The 18,955-nt window shown below is 32.2% G+C and overlaps 1 protein-coding gene across 1 annotated transcript in view; it reads left to right on the top strand.

Annotated features, from left to right (window-relative positions):
• The window catches only part of LOC124358172 (ATP-binding cassette sub-family C member 3-like), a 31,055-nt gene extending 12,100 nt beyond the window's left edge, over positions 1–18,955 (top strand). Inside the window, exons 3-12 of the mRNA XM_046810465.1 lie at positions 3,908–3,997; positions 5,460–5,550; positions 6,338–6,446; positions 7,987–8,113; positions 9,143–9,241; positions 11,276–11,422; positions 15,240–15,398; positions 16,474–16,640; positions 16,749–16,943; positions 17,655–18,955. Coding sequence (XP_046666421.1) covers positions 3,908–3,997; positions 5,460–5,550; positions 6,338–6,446; positions 7,987–8,113; positions 9,143–9,241; positions 11,276–11,422; positions 15,240–15,398; positions 16,474–16,640; positions 16,749–16,943; positions 17,655–17,766 — 1,296 coding nt within the window. The 3' untranslated portion in view covers positions 17,767–18,955. The remainder of the gene's footprint in view (positions 1–3,907; positions 3,998–5,459; positions 5,551–6,337; positions 6,447–7,986; positions 8,114–9,142; positions 9,242–11,275; positions 11,423–15,239; positions 15,399–16,473; positions 16,641–16,748; positions 16,944–17,654) is intronic.

The following is an 18,955-nucleotide window of genomic DNA, read 5'->3' as shown; positions in this document are numbered from 1 at the left end:
TTACCAAGATACTTAGATTTCGGGATTCCTCTTCAATCTGCGTCAAGTTGTACTGCAACGTGACTCTCCAATGGCTGTCCGTCAGCAGCACATCTCTGCCTCCTTCAAATATGACCCCTTGCTGGAAGCAGCTTACTACTCCCAGGATTAGAAAAATCAATCCTAAAACAGAACTTAAAATTTATATCGAGTTTTACTTTTACAACACGAAACACCAGTCCCATAAGCATGTCAAGCACTTCCCACTTGTCAAAGCACCACCGATATAATTCCCAACTATGAAACATAGTCTTCGAGGCGTGCTGGCCTCCTTTTTGCACGTGGCAACCTATTTCCCGTACGAGGTGTGCCAACACTTGGTACAGGGATACCATCATCTGCTGATGGTGTTCCCTCACCAATACAGATATTCGAGTCTGGAATCTCGATATCGTCAACATCGTCGTCAACGTGCACTCCCGGCACCTGATTCACCTTGGTTCTACTCACGTACGGCTTTACTCGATTCACGTGAACCACGATTTCTCTATTTCTCACTTTCAAAACTAAATTCAACGACGATAACACCTTGACTATCCTGTAGGGACCCTTCCATAGTTTTGACAGTTTCTTCACTCTGTGACGTCCGATACTCGGCACGTGCAGCAGAACGTACTGGCCTTCCTCGTACAACGACTCCTTCACTTTCTTGTTGTACTGCCTTTCATACTTGGCCCTGGCCAATGCCTTACGTCGCGCAGCAACTTCATGGGTTTCCTTTAACTTCGCGCGCAGAGTCTCTACATGATCACCAAATACCTCGTTATCTTCCGTGATAGTCAAGTCACCCTCCATAGGAGCTTCCATTTTTCGCCCAAACAACATTTCGTACGGCGAAAATCCCGCATAAGTACTCAACCGGCCTTGATCCTCCGATCGAATAAAACTCAAGGCGGTTCCAGCCAATCTCAATTTAGCAACCCTTAATTTTTCGTCGTTTCCCCAATGACTTAATTCACCGACATTGTCGATACTCTCAAAGAAGTGGAGAACAGCCTCCGGCTTTCCTCCATCAAAGGGAGTGATCGAGCCTACCATGTCGAACGTAGGTCGTTCTGTATGACCTCGCAAAGTTTCCTCCAACATGGTGTTCAGGTGGTCACTTCGATCCAACCTAGCATGACCAAGAGTCTCCAACCGTTCAGTTACCGCATCAATGGCTTCCTGGAGGTCCATTTCTTGCCCTCCAATACTAACGCGACCAGCCATTGTCAATCAGTTCAGGCACACTTACTTTCAAAAAGTGGACAAGTCCCAACTTAGTTTTCCAAAAATAATTTTAAAAGATTTTTCTCAATTAAATTTTCAATTAAATAATTATGTGCTCTCTCCCGTTTGTGAAAAGTAATTAAAATCAAGAAATAATTTTAATTTATCGACTTGCAATCAATCAATCAACTTTCAATTCAGCTCTAATCAATCCACTTTTTGTCTAAGTCCTGAACACTAATCAAATACGAAGTTACACCACGATTTATTCTAAGTCAAGACAACCTACTATGTCTGAGCAAAGAATAATTCCAATATTTCAATATTTACTTTTCCTTCAAATTACCCAAAAAATATTTAAAATACCTTTTTACCTATCACTCAATTCATCATACAATTCATCACGAATGTCGAAACCTATTCCACAAAATTTAATCTTCTTTCTTCGTGCCTGTAAATAAACTTAGCAAACTAACTCAATCAGGGTTTGCTGGTTCCACCACGGACGAGAGGAAGAATTTAAACCATAATAAAAAAAATCAAAAGTCAAAACTTTAAAGTTAATCAAAAGTTTAAAGTTTAATTACAATTTAACTATCATCAGATGAACAAGTTCCCAAAGTTTCAACAAAATATAACCAAGTCCAACTTTAATTTTTCAAAAATATTTAAATTTATAATTTATTTCACTTTCCTTTAATGACTACTACCCCTTATCTTCCTTCTCTCACAACGTGGTTAGCCTCCTGCCCTGTACCGGTACCTTTGAGTTAGCCTAACCAAGTCAGAAAGGTTAGGTTATCAACTAATTTGTATAATTAAGTTAGTTTTAGAAGCAGTTAATTTAGGTCAATCAGGTTTTAACTACCAGTTAAATCAGTACATTAAAACCTTAGAGTGTACGTTTATTTTTGATCAATATCAGGTATAAGAATTGAATTACTGAGGGACTAGTCCAATCAAAACAAAGTACTACCGAATAACTACTCAATTATTCACAACTACCGAAATAACGATTGTCGAGATTCAAGTAATCGACAACCGAATGCCTAACAAAGAATATAACTAGTTAGTAATGTCGAATGGAATTGTGGGAGCTTACAACAAGTATGGCGGACTATTAGCGTCTATTGTTCTCAGCCAATATGGCGTCTCTATTACAAGTATTACTTTAAAATTCAATAAAAATTATAAAAATTAATCAAAACAAGTTTTTAATTAGTTTTAAATTTAAAACATTAAATTATCTTTGACTTAGTCACCTCGTGATTTCAACAATTTCAAATATTACGTTTTATAAACAGTTTCTAGGCTAGCATTATTCTACGGGCAGAATAAAAATTACTTACCCATCATCCTTGTCCCGGCTTCTTGCACCAACTTTTCGATTTCTTCAACGAAACAAAGAAACACTAATTTATTTTTAGAAAGACGAACCGACCGACAGAACCAACTGACACAACCCCACAGAATTTTACCAACCGCAGAACTATACCCCACACCTGACACCAAATATGTGGCGTGACGACCACACGTAATTTAATTTTAAAAGTTCTCGGGTTCTAATGCGGACACGGTGATGGAATCTAGCCCAGGTTGCTGTAATAAAAATTCTCTCCTCGGTTGGCCAAATAAAACAATTTAGTTTATTGCGAAAAACAATTTGAATTTTATTGCATAATTTAGAATCAGTTGAACAATTACAAATTTAGAACGGGAGAGAGAGCGAGAGAGCGATTTCACGCGAGCTTGACGCGTTCAAAACCCTGGCACGACTGCGACTCAGAACAACGAACTCCAGGGAGCAGCGTTGTTCCAGACGCTACCTCAGCAAATTCCTGCCTGTTTACCACCCAGTAACTGCGCAGCTGCTCTGGGTATGGAAAATTACCAGGCTTACTGCTGACAGACTTGGACTTACAATTCATGTGCTGAATTAAAATATATATCTTCTCCACCTGCACTGCTTAACCTAATAAGTCTGGCTGCATATATTCATTACTCGTTACTACAATTAAATGTTATGCTGAATAAAAATAAAATATATTACTGATGATTTAATATTTTAAATTGGCTGATTAAGACCGCATACGATGTTACCGGTCTGGTCTTAGAACTATATGCTGGGGTCGTCACAATTACAAATGTGTTTTTGGATTTAAATGTTTATTAAATAATAAATAATAAACATTAAATAAAAATGCCCAACCAAATTTTTAAATGAATTATACATATAACCTCTTTCTATTGTTTTCTTAAAACTTTCGCAACATTGGTAATTTTTCATAAGCTATTAAGCTATTTTGTCTAGTCATTATTTCTGTTAGGAGCCATCACTGTAACTGATATAATAATGTGACTATCAATTCTATGTCATAAAAGCAATATTATGTATACAATTTTGATTTAGAAAAGAAATAAATTAATATAACTTATTTAGATTTTAGAACATTTAAACAAATTGCTGTATAATACAGCTTTTGTCATTGTCACCAACATTTTGCTTGAAGATTGTGTTTTAAAAAGTGTTTATTAGAATATACCAAAAAACTAAATAAACATTTAATAGTAGAGTACTAAGTATAGTTGGTAATGTAGTGTCTAATTTTATTCTAATTGCAGCTCGTATTAACTTTATTCTGACATAATCATTGTTTAGGTAATAGCAACATTGACAGTTATCAGCTACACAACTCCCATCTTTGTAATCATCATTTTGCCTATTGGGATCCTCTACTTCTTTGTACAGGTATGTTGGTGTTATAGTTGCAGTAACTGGGTACACAATACTCGTAGAAATAATCGTACACAGTTTGAGATTTTACTGTACCTGTTGTGAGATTTATTAAGAAAGTATCAGGAAGTAATTGCTATAAACTTGTTGAATCGGTCTGATTTTTGGTTCAGAAACATATGACCATTTTAAGTAATTCCCTTCTGATACATCAGAGTTTCCATTGCTGATTTCGAAGCCTTGCTTTTGAAAACTTAATATGTTGTTATATTTTGTTGAATATCCCCAATATCTTAACTGTGTACTCTCTGTTGAACTTTGACTGTGGGAATAGTAAAAGTCACAAAGGCGAAGGCCATTTGCTTAAGGATAAATTTGTAAATGTAGAATTCAAATTTGACCCAGAAGTTGTTATTGTCTGGGTAAGGGCACTCTGGATAGTAGAACATTGTTTTAAGGGCCAACTGTACTGGTTACTGTTTCGATTGTGGCTCCATAAGAACAATGTTGAATATCAAACACTTTTATGCTTTTAATATTTGTTGAAGAGTTATGGTAGATGCATTGTATAAAAACATAATTAATTCGTATTCTAAAGTGTTATTAATTTTTTATAGTTTTTGGTTTTTAGAAAAAAATCTTAAACTTTTATACTATATTGCTTAAATACTTATAAAATAAACAATTTATTAGATGAAAGAATGTTTGGATGTGTAATAATTAGCGTATATCTTTAAAAGGAGACATCAACCATATTTATTATTCATTTGACTACCAAATCTTACCTACCAAAGTCTTAAAATGTTTTGAGGTCTTACGTTGTTCTTATAGAATAAAACTCAGGGTTATGTCACTACAACGGCTCTTAATGGAGTTGTCTATTTTGTTGCATATCTGGGATTTTGTGGGGAACTACATCTGGTTATTAACAAATAACCTCACATTACTGTTTCACCATATAGAAACTAAATCTCTTCACAATGAAAATAGTACTGGTATCATTCTCTTTCCCATATTTTGTCCTTTTTAGTTCTAGCACAACTTAATTTTGAATTCTAAACTACTTCCTTTGTAACATTTATGTATTCATAGCTGGAAACTTGTATTAGTAGTATGTAAGTTTCTTTACAAGTTTTGACTAAAGTGAATATATATGTATTTATATAAAGCTAAAAAGAATGTAACCTATAGAAAAATTTATCATTTGATATTTTTAATACTTAATATTCTCAAATTTTATCTCCACCTAAACAATGTGTCTGATGATTAATTTATTCTTTAGGGAAGATTTCTCTGATTTGATAAACTAAGTTTTGTGCTTGTACACTGCAAATTTGCTTCAGCTCTTTGAAATGGCTTTTCCATATTATTTACTCGCTTTTTTATTTTAATGCAATTTAGTGTAAAATTAGATATAATAATAGTTTTTCTAATTATTGTTATTTTCATAGTCTTGATATATTCTGTTCATTTTCAGCGTTTCTACGTCGCCACATCAAGACAACTAAAGAGACTAGAGTCAGTCTCCCGTTCTCCTATATATTCACACTTTGGTGAAAGTGTTACAGGTAATCATTCTTGTTATTTTCTGTTTTGTACAAGTTTGTTAATATTGTAGAGAACAATTCCTAAATTTAACTAGTTCATTTTAAAAATAGTAATGCATTTTTGTTTAAGTAGGTCATAGACAATTGAAATCCTGATGTCTCACTGAGATACATAACTTTAGGACTAGTTAACAGAATTCAATAGTGATGGTAGTTCTTCAAACAAAGACAATTGAAACCCAGATGTCTCACTAAGATAAATGACTGCAGGACCGATTAACAGAATTCACTAGTGATGCACTGTACCACTAATGGTAGTTCTTCAACCTGTCTACCAGATTGTGCTGTGAACAGTGTTTCAGTGATACAGTGTAAAATCACTTTATTCAGTGATGTGAAATGTTTCAGTTTTTAAATTGCAATGTAGTTTGAAGTTTAAGGATTCATATATTTCGCTCTTAAAGCCAAGTTAATGTACTGTACGCATAAATTATGTTTAAAGAACATAAAAACTCCTATATTGTACACAAGTAGATTTGTAAATTGCAGATTTTGATTTACATCTGTGTAATAGGTAACCCAAAAATCACATTGCTCAATAAATTCTTCAATAATATTACGTCCAAATCACTCTAGAGATTGTTGTAACTGTTTCCCTTCAAAAAAAAGAGGTAGGGTGAGTTCTGAAACACATGACGAATTTTATAAAATAAGGTTTTAATCAATCTAACTGCTTCTATTACAATTGATATAGGTATACCTTTTTTTAGATTTTTGTTTGTATAAAGTGACTAACATAAACTTTCAGGTGCTGTTTCAATACGTGCTTATGGAGTTCAACATAGATTTATTAAAGAATCAGAGGATAAAGTGGATTTCAACCAAGTGTGCCTGTTCCCCAGCTTAATCTCTAACAGGTGAGACATTTTATTAGTCTGATTCTATTTGATTTTAAATAAATCTAAGGACAGTTTAACAGTAGCAATACCTCATTGTACATAATAATTAAACAAGTAAATCAATTGATATTAAATATTACTTTGTAAGATGTTTTATCAGGAGACATCCGTTTTATAATTAAACGATTGTCAATGATTTATATTTGTAAACTCAGTATTTAAATTGTAAATATTGTTACTGTAGATAGAATGAGTAAAAAGTGAAACATTTTTGTACCCCTGTAATTTTATTTTAAACGTGCTTCATTTAACATGCTGAAATTTTTAAAGGAATACGATAAAAGACCCTTAACAGATAAGTGCTATTCTTACAGATGCTTAGCAATTATAAGGCATGATAAATTACCTATGTTAAAAACTGTGATAGTCTATTTTAAACATATGATTAGCATTCTTGACTGTCATCTACATAATAGGAATACAAATATTCTTATACCACCTGATGGCTTTTCTATCATAGGGGTAATATAACATAACATGTATAACATACCTATGTATAAGTTTAACATTTTATTTAACCCATTGCGGATCGTATTGTTTTGGCACGCGGGCACCAGGGGGCACGAATTAATTTACGGTCAGCGGCCGCACGAACAGCAATGGTGCACCAGAGTATCGCTCGCTATTGTATACTAGAAAATTGAGCTGTGAAGGTATTCGTTCAGATGGAACATGGGCCTGCTGGGGTATCCGTGATGTAGGAACGATAACACGCGAGCAAGGTTCCGGGGTAACAGGGATGATGTCTAAATAAAGCAGCTCAGGCGAAGCGATTACAACATCCAGGCCATTGTCTAGACTAAACCCGCCAACATGTACGTCTGCGTCGTTTAGTTCTATGTCACTAACCTCAAAAGTATTATAACAACTGAGGAAAACACCCAATCAGAAGCGCTAAAAAGTAGAGAGTAAACTCTTATGAATGATTTTTCAACTTCAACATACAACTGCGATCTGTAGGATATTTATAAAACTTTTGAAAACTCTAAATGTAGACCGTTGTTAAACACTCTTAGTTAATAAGTGAAGACGATCGCCCGATCTATCAGTCATTAATAGAACTATTTGGAGGGAAACTTAAAAGCAGACCGCTTTAGCAACCTGAGCTCGTCATCGCCGTTAGGCCCGGCCGCTGCATGATGAGCCTAGCTTTTGGTTAAACCATTTACACATTTCGTTATCAAGACCCCTCTGAGAGTTAGGTTTCCCTAGTGCTTAGTCAAATCCCATGGATGAATATGCTCCATTATCAAACTTGATCTTGCCTATGATAAAATGAAGGTTCGTTCACAAAATGATTTTTCAGCCATTCTCCAATGTAGCTCTAAGAAAATGTGGCATGATATATTGAACTATTTGCTAGTTTAATATCATTTGTTTCAAAAATGAGTTGATCCTTTTATCATTAAAAATCATAACAGACTATCTATTTTTCTGACTGTCGGCACTTATATTATTTTTTTCGATACGCATGTTATCAGCTGTGCTATTCTTGCAGGTGGTTAGCAGTAAGGCTTGAGACTGTCGGAAATCTTATTATTTTCTTCTCTGCCTTGTTTGCTGTGCTTGGTCGAGACACAATGAACCCCGGATTGGTTGGTCTGTCAATCAGTTATGCTCTTCAGGTAAGTAATATTTATGATTGAGAAGTTTTCTTAGCATATAGCTATCAGTTCATTTGGTCTTGAAGTTCATAATTGCATTGTTCTACTGTTTTTCATCGTAGTATAGTAATTTTCATGAAATTTTGCTTTAAAACTTTTAAAAGACCGTCATTTTGAAACTATTAGCGATAGATTTTTCTTTCAGCAGAAATTAACATCTCATTAAGACATCCAAACATTCATAATTACAACACCGTAATTTATGATTTTCAAATTAAAAATACAGGCAGACACTAAACAAAGTGAAATAGACCATAGATTTGTAAGAATTTTTTTGTTTATTTCCATCTGTTTAATACTGCAAGTGCAGATCCTATAATTTTACAACATCAATATTTTTAATTTTAGCGTATTATGTAATCGCTAATTCTAAGTCATAATGGCATGTTGCATAATTAGATGTCAATTTTATTGTTAGTAACACAATTCTGCACTAGATTATGCATTCTGTAGTAAATCAGCTTGTTTATAAAGCTATAGCTGTTGATTTGCATTTTCTTAATTATTTTCATCCATCAAGATGGCCTGTTCAGCCTGTCTTAGTCATGCTTTCACAAAAAAGTCCCAACTTTAATAAGATTGTACTTATATGTCGTTATACTCTTTTGTGTAATAATAAGTGTTTACAAATTATTGTGAAAAGAAATGGTTTGCTTTCTTTGTATAAAAACATTGTCTGTGAATTTCTTTACAGAAAAGATCTATCAAATTATTGTATACGTATAGTAATCAAAAATATAAATTCTACCTCACAGAAAAGACAAAAATAGCAATGTAAGTATCTTTTTTCTACCTTAACTAGTTTCTGAGTTATGAATTTTTAAGAAACCCTCAAAACTCCGAACAATCTATGGATGACAACATGCCTTAGGTCCAGCTTTAAGTGTTAACTATGTCCCAAATATTTTCCCACATTTTATGAACACCCTATATACTCGTATTCAATCCAAATTGGTTCAAATAAAACTAACGTTGCTCATTATGTTTTAGATCACACAAACTCTAAACTGGTTGGTGCGGATGACATCAGATGTGGAGACCAATATTGTAGCTGTTGAAAGAATAAAGGAGTATGGAGAAACTCCCCAGGTAAACCTCGTGTTCTTGGATATCAGTCTAGACAACAAAATACAATCTTTGAAGATGGAAAGGTTTTAGAATATCGTCCTAATTGAGTATTATTATTTTTAACAAACAACAATTATCATATTTGTTTTACAAATTTACATATTCTTAGACACCAAGAATAACAACAATATTCTGATAACTATATTGTATACCTGTAAAATGTCATTATATTTACTCAATTCAAGGTCTTCTCACTAATAAATACATAATACTAAAGACTTATAATGTTTCCAGAATCGTTCCATTCCAGTTTTAATTTTAAATAAATCGTTATAGGTTTTAGTCTAAAACCAAATTTGTGCATATTTTGAAACCTGTAACCTCTTAAATGCAATGCAATTCTTGTTTAAGAAAATTCCATCTATATCTCAAGTGTTGGACAAGTGTAATATACTACTACTATACACTTTAAATCAATGGTTAAACTTAATTTGTATTCTGATGATTATAGCTAGAAATAATAAATAACTCAGTATGATACAAATGTGAACTTTAATGATGATAAATTGACATACAGGTTTGAATTTTGAAACAAGATGGAGGATACAATAATGATAAATTTCTTTTAAATATAGTTCTTAAATTTTAGGGCAGGGTGGTGTGCTGGCTTAATGAAATAGAAATATTAGGTATTGTTTTTAATAAAAGATATTGTAATTTTGAAAAATAATTTTGTTAAATTTTAATTATATTAATTTTGAATTGTTAGCCAAATTGAATGTTCCTGGGTTTTATGTTCTTCCAATGGATCACTATTAGATTTAAAAGGAATTTTCTCACCCAATGTCTGTCTTCTGCTTCTCTGTACTTCAGTGATAATATGAATTTAATAAATTAACCTTTCTTTTGAATCAAATACTGCTGAATAAAATGTAACCAGTTTATTTATTTAATATAATAATCTTGCTTCACTTCTTCTATATCCCTCTCTCCTCTAAACTTTTAAACCTCTGCTTTCTTCACTCTTCAACAATCATCCCTGCACACTGTATCACTGACTTTAGTTTACTTTATTACTTTTTATATGTAATAAGGTGAATTTTGATTAATTTTGATATATTTAATTTTGCATTTATTATTGTTTGTATTAAAATTTGAGACAATTTATAAATAATTATTCCTTAATTATTTAATTATTATTACTAATAAATTTTCTAAAATTAAATTAAGTATTCATATGAATGTGAGATGGGTGTATGAAATGAGTCATTACACAAGTTGGTAATAGATGTCTTTCAAGCCTTGGACAACTAGTAAGAGATATCTCTCAAGCCAAGGATAAAGTTTTTGCTCAGCCCACATCATGTGACTCTAGATTGTGTATGTACCTCAGTGATCTGTCATAAAGTTGTCATATACAAGATTGTGCCAATTAATTTTATTTAATCATGTCATAGTAATCAAAAATGAAAAGCATGTTTGTACTATAACTGGCCTGGAAGCAGTTAAGTACAGTGAATGAATTGGGAAGCAATCAGATACCAAAATATCTGTGCTACCCCACATCTAGCAGCTACGAGCAAAAACATATCTGCTTCTGGACAGCCTTTGTATTTCTATTTTATCTTGCTTCACATGATAAAATATCTTCATTCATATTGTGCACAAGTATTGTAAACTACAACTAAATTACGTTAACAATGAATTTATTACTCTATTAATGTACTTCAGAGTTTCTGAGAACACTGGTTGTAGGCCTGTAAACCTCTGAATATATTATTTTGGTGTTGTATTTATTTAAATTTGCTGTAGACTTTTGGTGGAATACCAGACACATGATTTCTAAACTATATGGGATAATAAACAATAAAGCTCCGTTTCTTTTGATTACGTTATTTAATAATTTAGAATAATATTATAGATTACATTATTTTCTGCATGCGTAAATTTACAATTTTGCTAAATAACTGAATAATAAAGCCAATAAATGCATCATATGATTACAAGTTATGATTATGATGTCATTACAAGTTATGATAATGATGTCATTTGTAGGAAGCGGCATGGGAGGTGAGTCCTGGACCACCAGCGTCTTGGCCGGACAAGGGACAAGTGGACTTCAAGAACTACCAAGTACGATATCGAGAGGGACTGGAACTTGTGCTCAAGGGAGTCACTTTCTCAGTCAAAGGGGGGGAAAAGGTATGTCTATTAAAATTAATCACACTGTCTTATACTCATGTTCATTCTGGTGGTTTTGTTTTTAACCCTCCGGCTGGCAACGTCGTAAATTACGACTCATTTTTTTCCCGCCGTGAACTGGCAGAGTCGTAATATACGACTCATTAAACATCGTCTACTAATTACGTCATAGTTCCGATAATTACCGCTCGAATAGCATAAAAGTTATATCACTTTAATCACAAGATCCCAAGCCTTCTAATAATGTATTCACTTTTATATATATATATATATATATATATGAATATTTGTTCTTTTACTGGCCGCTAAAAGCTCCCGACTACTTCCGCGTGACGCGACTCAGCAACTGTTAGTGCTTGTATATAGTCTTGTTTTTTCAATTGTAATTTCATTTGTAAATAAAAGTGTTTATAACTATGTATTTTCTTTTTGTGCATAAGTAAGTGAACATTATGCATATTTTAGATTTTTAAATAAAATTAATTTTGAGTTTTTTTTTAATGGCTTAATATAAAAAAGTGTTTTTTGAAAAAAAACAGTTTTGAGTTCTGACCATCAAACATCCACCATTATTTAGGCAAGTCAAATTATAATTATGTTTATATTGTACAACATATTCTGCAGAGTAATTTTTGTGTTTTTTCCAATAATTAATTGTACAGGATAAAAAATTAAAAACTCTGCACGAAGCTTAAAAACAGGGTGCCAGTCAAGGCTCAAATGCGCGCCAGCCGGAGGGTTAATAACAGTGCTGAAATAAATGTATACTACAAACATGTGACTACCAATCAGCGCAAGTGACTAATATTGGAAGACGTGGAACAGTCATTTTGTGTAAGCTGCGGTAGTAAACATGTTCACTCTTTGACTGCCAAGACCGTGTACACTTGTTTCCAATAGCTGTCCAATTACGTAATATCTGACACCTGTAAACCGATAAATAAGATACCCTATCGGTGATTGTTTGTACTACAAGCACTCTACCGTAGCACTGTTTAGTTGTTACTGCACTCTAGAGGTTGACCATGAAACTATTATCACCAAAGCAAACACAGAACTTTTTTTGTTCTCTTAGGACAAGAAGCTTATAAATTGCACTTAGTCCTACAAGGACCTTAGCGCTGCTTCCGGAGTGACAGGATATTCAGGATGGGTAAGGTTAGGGGTTAGGGACCGCCGCCTCCTATCGAGATCCATGAGGAAGAATTAGGGCACTAATCTCAAGGTCATGTCACTCCAGAAGAAAAGGAGGCCAGCTCTGAACCAGCCTCCTCAGTCAAAGCAGGCAGGGGGTGGCACACCCTTGTTGAGGCTAGCAAGATCCTCTAATAGTTAGGGAACGAACCCCACCAACTCCAACAGTCATCTCCCACAGTAGAATACGTAGACCTATCCAACTACACTTGCACCCCAGAATCTTGACATTTGTGGTTAGTGATCTGCCGCTCTTGGACATTCATAAGGTTGCCCAGATTTAAATGATACATCAGTTTTTGCTGTGTCCAGTGGTAGGTTCAACTGGAAGGTATAAACCAGCCAGAAGTGATCCCCGCTGGGTAAACACAGAACATAGTGCGGTCAGTTTTGAGAGTTTCTATTAGTTTGTCCTGTGTTTCTGTTAGCCTAGCAGACACTAGTACAATAGTGATGAATATAGTCTTTATTGTTTTCTACATTTACTCAGTTCTGGGGTAGACCTTGAACAGAGTGGCAATTCGGAAGAACTATTCTGAATTAGACTAATTTGAATAATGTGACGATTGGGATGTGAACCCAGTGTACACTGTCTCTTAACAGTAAAACTTACAAAAAGTTTCTAAATTTTAATTCTATGGAATTACTAATAGCAAAATAAGTAATAATTTTATATCATTGTCAATACCAAGAGGTATCACAGCACAACCAAAAACCTGACAATCATTGGAAAAACTGGTCATTGGAACTTATTGTAAGTATTAGTGCTAACAATGTACACATGGAATGAAAATTTTTGAACATATAAATTCATTATAATACAATACAATGCAAGTGTTGGTTAAATTTAATCCTTACATAAATCATTCACATTTTAGTTCAGGTCAATTCAAAAATGAACATTTCAATGAAAATCTTATTTAAAAAATTTAACAATATTGTAGTTCATAACATTTTGAGTACAAAATCACAAAATTACATTACACATATGTTTATACGAAAGCATAACAGATATAACAACTACAAATTCTGAGTCAGAGCAGCCATGTTTGATTTAAATACAAAATAACAGTAAGTTGTCAGTCATCTGACACAGTGAAGTAAAAAATGAAGATTCCAAATTTGCATTCATCACTCTCAGACGAGGATTCTTTGTTTTCAAAAATTATTTTATATGTGGTGAAAAAAGCATTGATAATGCTTTGAATTTACTAAAATCTCTATAAATAAATAATAAATATATATGATATAAATATCATATGTTTTATTTAGCTCAAATATGTGTTACCTAGTGTTGGTGTGATGCGTGTCAGTGACATTTCCTAGCAATTCAGACATGTATGTCTTGATACACAGTAGAATCCATAGATGGCTTTGTTGTATAAATATTCTCAAGATCACTAAGTTGATGAGAGAGGATATGCATCATCTAGAATAACCGTTACTTAATTTGAGTGATGGGGGAAGTAATATTCATTGAAGCCTTCTTCTCCTCCCACATTCTTATCAATTCACACGAGAAATTGGTGAATAATTTAAAAGTTAACATGTTTATTTTGTGTACAATACAGATATTAGTAAATATTACTATTATTTAAAAAGTAAGTGGAACTTTCATAACAATAAAGGAGTAATACTTTGATGGTGGTAATACTCTTTCTATTGTATGCATTTTAAAATTATGATCTCTATGATTAAAAATAATGCTCCTAAATCCCCCTTTAAAAATAGATATTAAATAGTTTTCCTGGACGATTAAAGAAACAATAAACACAAATTTAATATAAGGTGAATTTTGAGATATTTTTCTGAAAGCTTTTAAAAATTAATTATCTTTCACCAAATATATTTGTAAGCTATACTGTTTTACTAACTTTGTATTATATCTATTGTATCAACGTATTTCGTATATTTATTGCTTTGTTACTAAGATTATCCATTTCTTAGTAAGTTCCTATGTATAATGTGATCTTGATGAGTTTAAACAATTTAGGCCTAAATAATTGGAATTAAGATTTTGTCTACATTTTCAGTCTCCTTCAGTACATTTTCTAGCTTGTAATGTATCCCATTCTTTTACCAATAGTGACTTGATTCCAGTAGCAACTTGAAATGCTTGTTGAGTTATAATTGTATTAAATTTAAAATATATTTATAAGCTCTACGGGTATTGGATGTAAATAAATTTTATAAAATACAATAAATAGAAACATTTAGTGACAGATTCCTTTCAATGTAAAAACAGTAATGTGTTTTATTTAAGAGAAATATTGACTGAATTTTACATAGAATAATTTGAAAACAGCATTGTGTTTTTTGTTTTGTTTACTTCTTTCTAAGTTAAAATATTTACATATGTAGTTAATTATTTTTCTTTATGTAAAAAAGATGATAAAAAATACTATAGTCTATACATAACAAGTTTTGTTAATTTAAATTTTATATAGCAATATATAAAAACAATGTTTCAAACTTCTTGCTCTACAACAAATCCAAAAAAAAGTTATTAATGTAATAACCAAACTCTTGCATTTTAAACCAAAATTAATTGTTGTCACTATGTCTACAATAACTATTACCTCAACGGGTTGAAAGATCCTGTATTGATTTTTCTTGATTTCAGGTTGGAATAGTAGGACGCACAGGAGCTGGAAAATCTTCCCTCACTCTCTGTTTATTCCGTATACTGGAGGCTGCCGGGGGTCAGATCACAATCGATGGACAAGACATCTCCAAGCTGGGTCTGCACGACCTCAGATCCCGGCTCACTATCATTCCTCAGGTACTTCAGTCAGACAATCTGGCAAAGATCTGATTTTTATGGTTGTGTCAATCTCTGCCTTTTCGTTGATAGACTTTATAGTAACTCAGTCTTCAATCAAAATTCCAGCTTTTAATTTAGAAGATTTATTTGTTACAGATCAAAATTCATTCAAGTGTTCTCGTCCAATGTCCTAAGTTCAATTCACAAATTTCAAATTAAATTTCAATAAGAAATTTTGAAGTAAAGTAAAGTTGAATTACCTAACTGAGTATTTAGAACATTTTTTCAATACCACTCAAGTCAATTTACCATACCATTTTTTTCTTCAAGTTAATACATTTATTTGATGTATGTTAAACTTAAGTAGGGTTTCCGTCCACAATTTGTCAGGTCAATTAACAAACATTTCAATAGAATTAAATTTCAAAAGTGAAAGTTCAAAATAAAATTAAAGTTCATTCACATTTATAATGTTTTAAATGCAACTTGAATATTTCACTGAAGTTAATCAAGTAATAAAATAAATTTAGAGGCTTTAACTAACTATAAATTTTTAAGTTCATCAGGAGAATTAAATCTTAATCCAATAGTTTTTAATCACTCAATTTATTTAAATTTCTGTGTTTATTCATTTATATAAATAAATAAAAGATTTAGTGTTATTAATTTTTTTTAATACTAATATTCTTGTTAATTTATTTCATCATTGTTAATCTAAATATAATCTAAATAATGGAGAGAGTAACCCACGACCTCTTACTTCAATAATTTAGTAAATTTTCATTAAAACTTCTAAGGTCCATTAAAACACTAGCACTTCATATAATTAAAAGCAAAACTATTATGAGGTCTATAGAAAGCTTCTTATTAATACACGATGTGATATGTACTGGGATCAATAGACATATGTCCCATTATAAATTTGACTCATGACTAACTTTATGGACCCTACACACCAAATAATTATTCAATCAAGATAGTAAACACTCAAGACGTTACCACAATTCTTCCTAAGATGACAAAAAGTTGCAATGCAACCTTTTGAGTCTTTCAGTATTATCTAGTCATGTTAATTAACACACTAATGTTCCAGGATCCAGTGTTATTCTCAGGCACTCTACGGATGAACCTGGACCCATTTGACAAGGAAAAGGATGAAGCTGTTTGGCGTGCCTTGGAATTGGCACACCTGAAACACTTTGTGAAGGGCCTCAATTTAGGACTACAACATCAAGTTGCAGAGGGAGGCGACAACCTCAGGTACTATAAAATATTTAAGATTATAAATGTTATAATGTAGTTTATTGAATCAGGAGATTTTGGAAAAGCTTCTGAATATAGAATTATACAACTTTTGGTTTTTTACAGTGTTGGACAAAGACAACTGATATGTCTGGCCCGAGCCCTCTTGCGCAAAACTAAAGTCCTAATACTGGACGAGGCAACAGCTGCTGTGGATCTGGAGACGGATGATTTGATCCAGCGGACTATCAGGTCTCAGTTCAATGACTGCACAGTACTCACGATCGCACACCGGCTCAACACCATCATGGACTCTGACAGGTTAGTTTCATTTAGTTTAACCGTATTTACCATACTCTGTCCCTGAGAAATATAACTACTAAATACCAACTAGAATTAAATTTATGTCAGTTTATTTAAACCATCGTTCTTTGTTTATGATCTGACATATAAATGGATAACACTTTGAAAGCATTGTCAGAAATACCAACTTGCTTATTTATTTACCTTAGTAGTGTATAGTCCACAGTTAAAAATACTGACCTGTTAAAAGCATTAAAATATGTCTATAGTTGTAAAGACTTTTGGAATGAGAAGGTTAAAGTATTTATAAGATTGTATGTATTTATAAACTGATATCTGATAAGATCAATGTATAGTAACAATTGAACCAAATATTGATCATCATAGCCTTCTTAACATAACTGTAATCATTGTTCAATGAATGCAGCTTTCAGTTTTGCAACATTGAAAATGAATTGAGATAGAATATTGTACCTAATGCATTATGAAAAATGTTTATTCAACATTCGGACGATTACTGTGCCTGGCTTCACATTGTAACATAATTTCCCCCCCCCCTTATTTTGCAATAGTTATTATTACAAAATTGTTTGGTAAGTTATCCTGCTTTATAGGACATGTTTCTATTTCAACATCTGCCTTACATTTTTCTTGACTCGTCATTAAAAAGAGTTATCCTGTTTTTGTTATATTGTTGTTCCACCATTGTTATTACTTTTTGGTTTTCAGAGTAATTGTTCTGGACAAGGGCCTGATTGTTGAATACGACTCTCCAGAAAATCTGCTGAAGAACAAATCTTCAATATTCTACGGAATGGCAAAAGATGCAAATCTTGTCTGATATTTGGTTAAATTAGTATGTAGTATAATTTAAAATGTGCGCCATAAGACTCTAGTACTTCAATTTTAAAAGTGTACTTAAAAGCCAGAGCTTGCAACATCACCATTGTTATCTTTGTTGTGTAGTCCATTTTGTGTACAAGAATACAATTTTACAAGTTTAGGAAGTAATCAAAAGAGTTTTAGTATCAAATTAATTTTTATTTTATTCTATAAACTCTGTTATATTTAAATATTTTTAAATCTTGTTTTTAATTATGTATTGTGTTTTTCATTGCTAAAAACATTTTGTACCTATTTTACAGTATGTTTACTTTATAATAACTAATATAGTTTATATGAATTGTCTTCATAAAAAATACAGAGAAAAGCTATAAATGAACAACTAATTAATATAACATTTTATCTCATAATTCTGTCTTGAAGTGAGCTTTAGACAAATATAATTACATTTTCAACCGGTTTAATACTTTTTCATGGTAAATTACTGTTTCTGTAATTCAACATTGCAATAAAGAGTCAATTTAAAGTGTGCTATATTACTGCCATTTCAGAAATAAGTTGCCCGTTTTCTCTTTATATTAATTACTGGTGCTGTTGTTATTTTTATTTCAAATCTATATTTTTTATGTTCTTTTTACTAGAATGTATCCTATTTTACTTGTTATTTTATTGTTTAAGTGTAATGGATGAGTTCAACTACTTAGTTATTGTTTACATTTTTAGTGGTAGTACATTTTCATTTCAATGTTACATGTAGTGTAGTTTTGTTGTAAATTGATGTAGGTGTTTATTTTAACAAAACATTTTTACATCTTTCCAGGTACATGTTTTTACAAATAAAATCACTTATATTCATGTAATATTGATTGTTAGAACTCTGTAGGTTCCTTTTTGGTTATGTGGTTTCAAACAGTAGATTAAATTATTTTTGTACTTATACAGGTACCTATTTTGTAAGTATGTAAAATGCTAAGTAGTAGGCTGAGTGATGGTAAGTGCCTACTTGTTGTGTTTACAAATTGCTATAATGAGCAGCATAGGATCAGTACGAATTAAAAAATTACCTATTTGTATTATAGGATAGAATTTTGTATACTTAAAATACTGCTGTGTTATTTACATTCTCATGTTATAATATTTTGTTAAATGTAATGTACCTTATTTTTTAAACTATCTTTTTAACCGTA

The sequence above is a fragment of the Homalodisca vitripennis genome, chromosome 3, assembly GCF_021130785.1.
Source record: "Homalodisca vitripennis isolate AUS2020 chromosome 3, UT_GWSS_2.1, whole genome shotgun sequence".
Taxonomy (NCBI): Eukaryota; Metazoa; Arthropoda; class Insecta; order Hemiptera; family Cicadellidae; genus Homalodisca; species Homalodisca vitripennis.
Note: the sequence above shows the minus strand (reverse complement) of the source record. Positions and strands in the feature narration are given on the sequence as shown.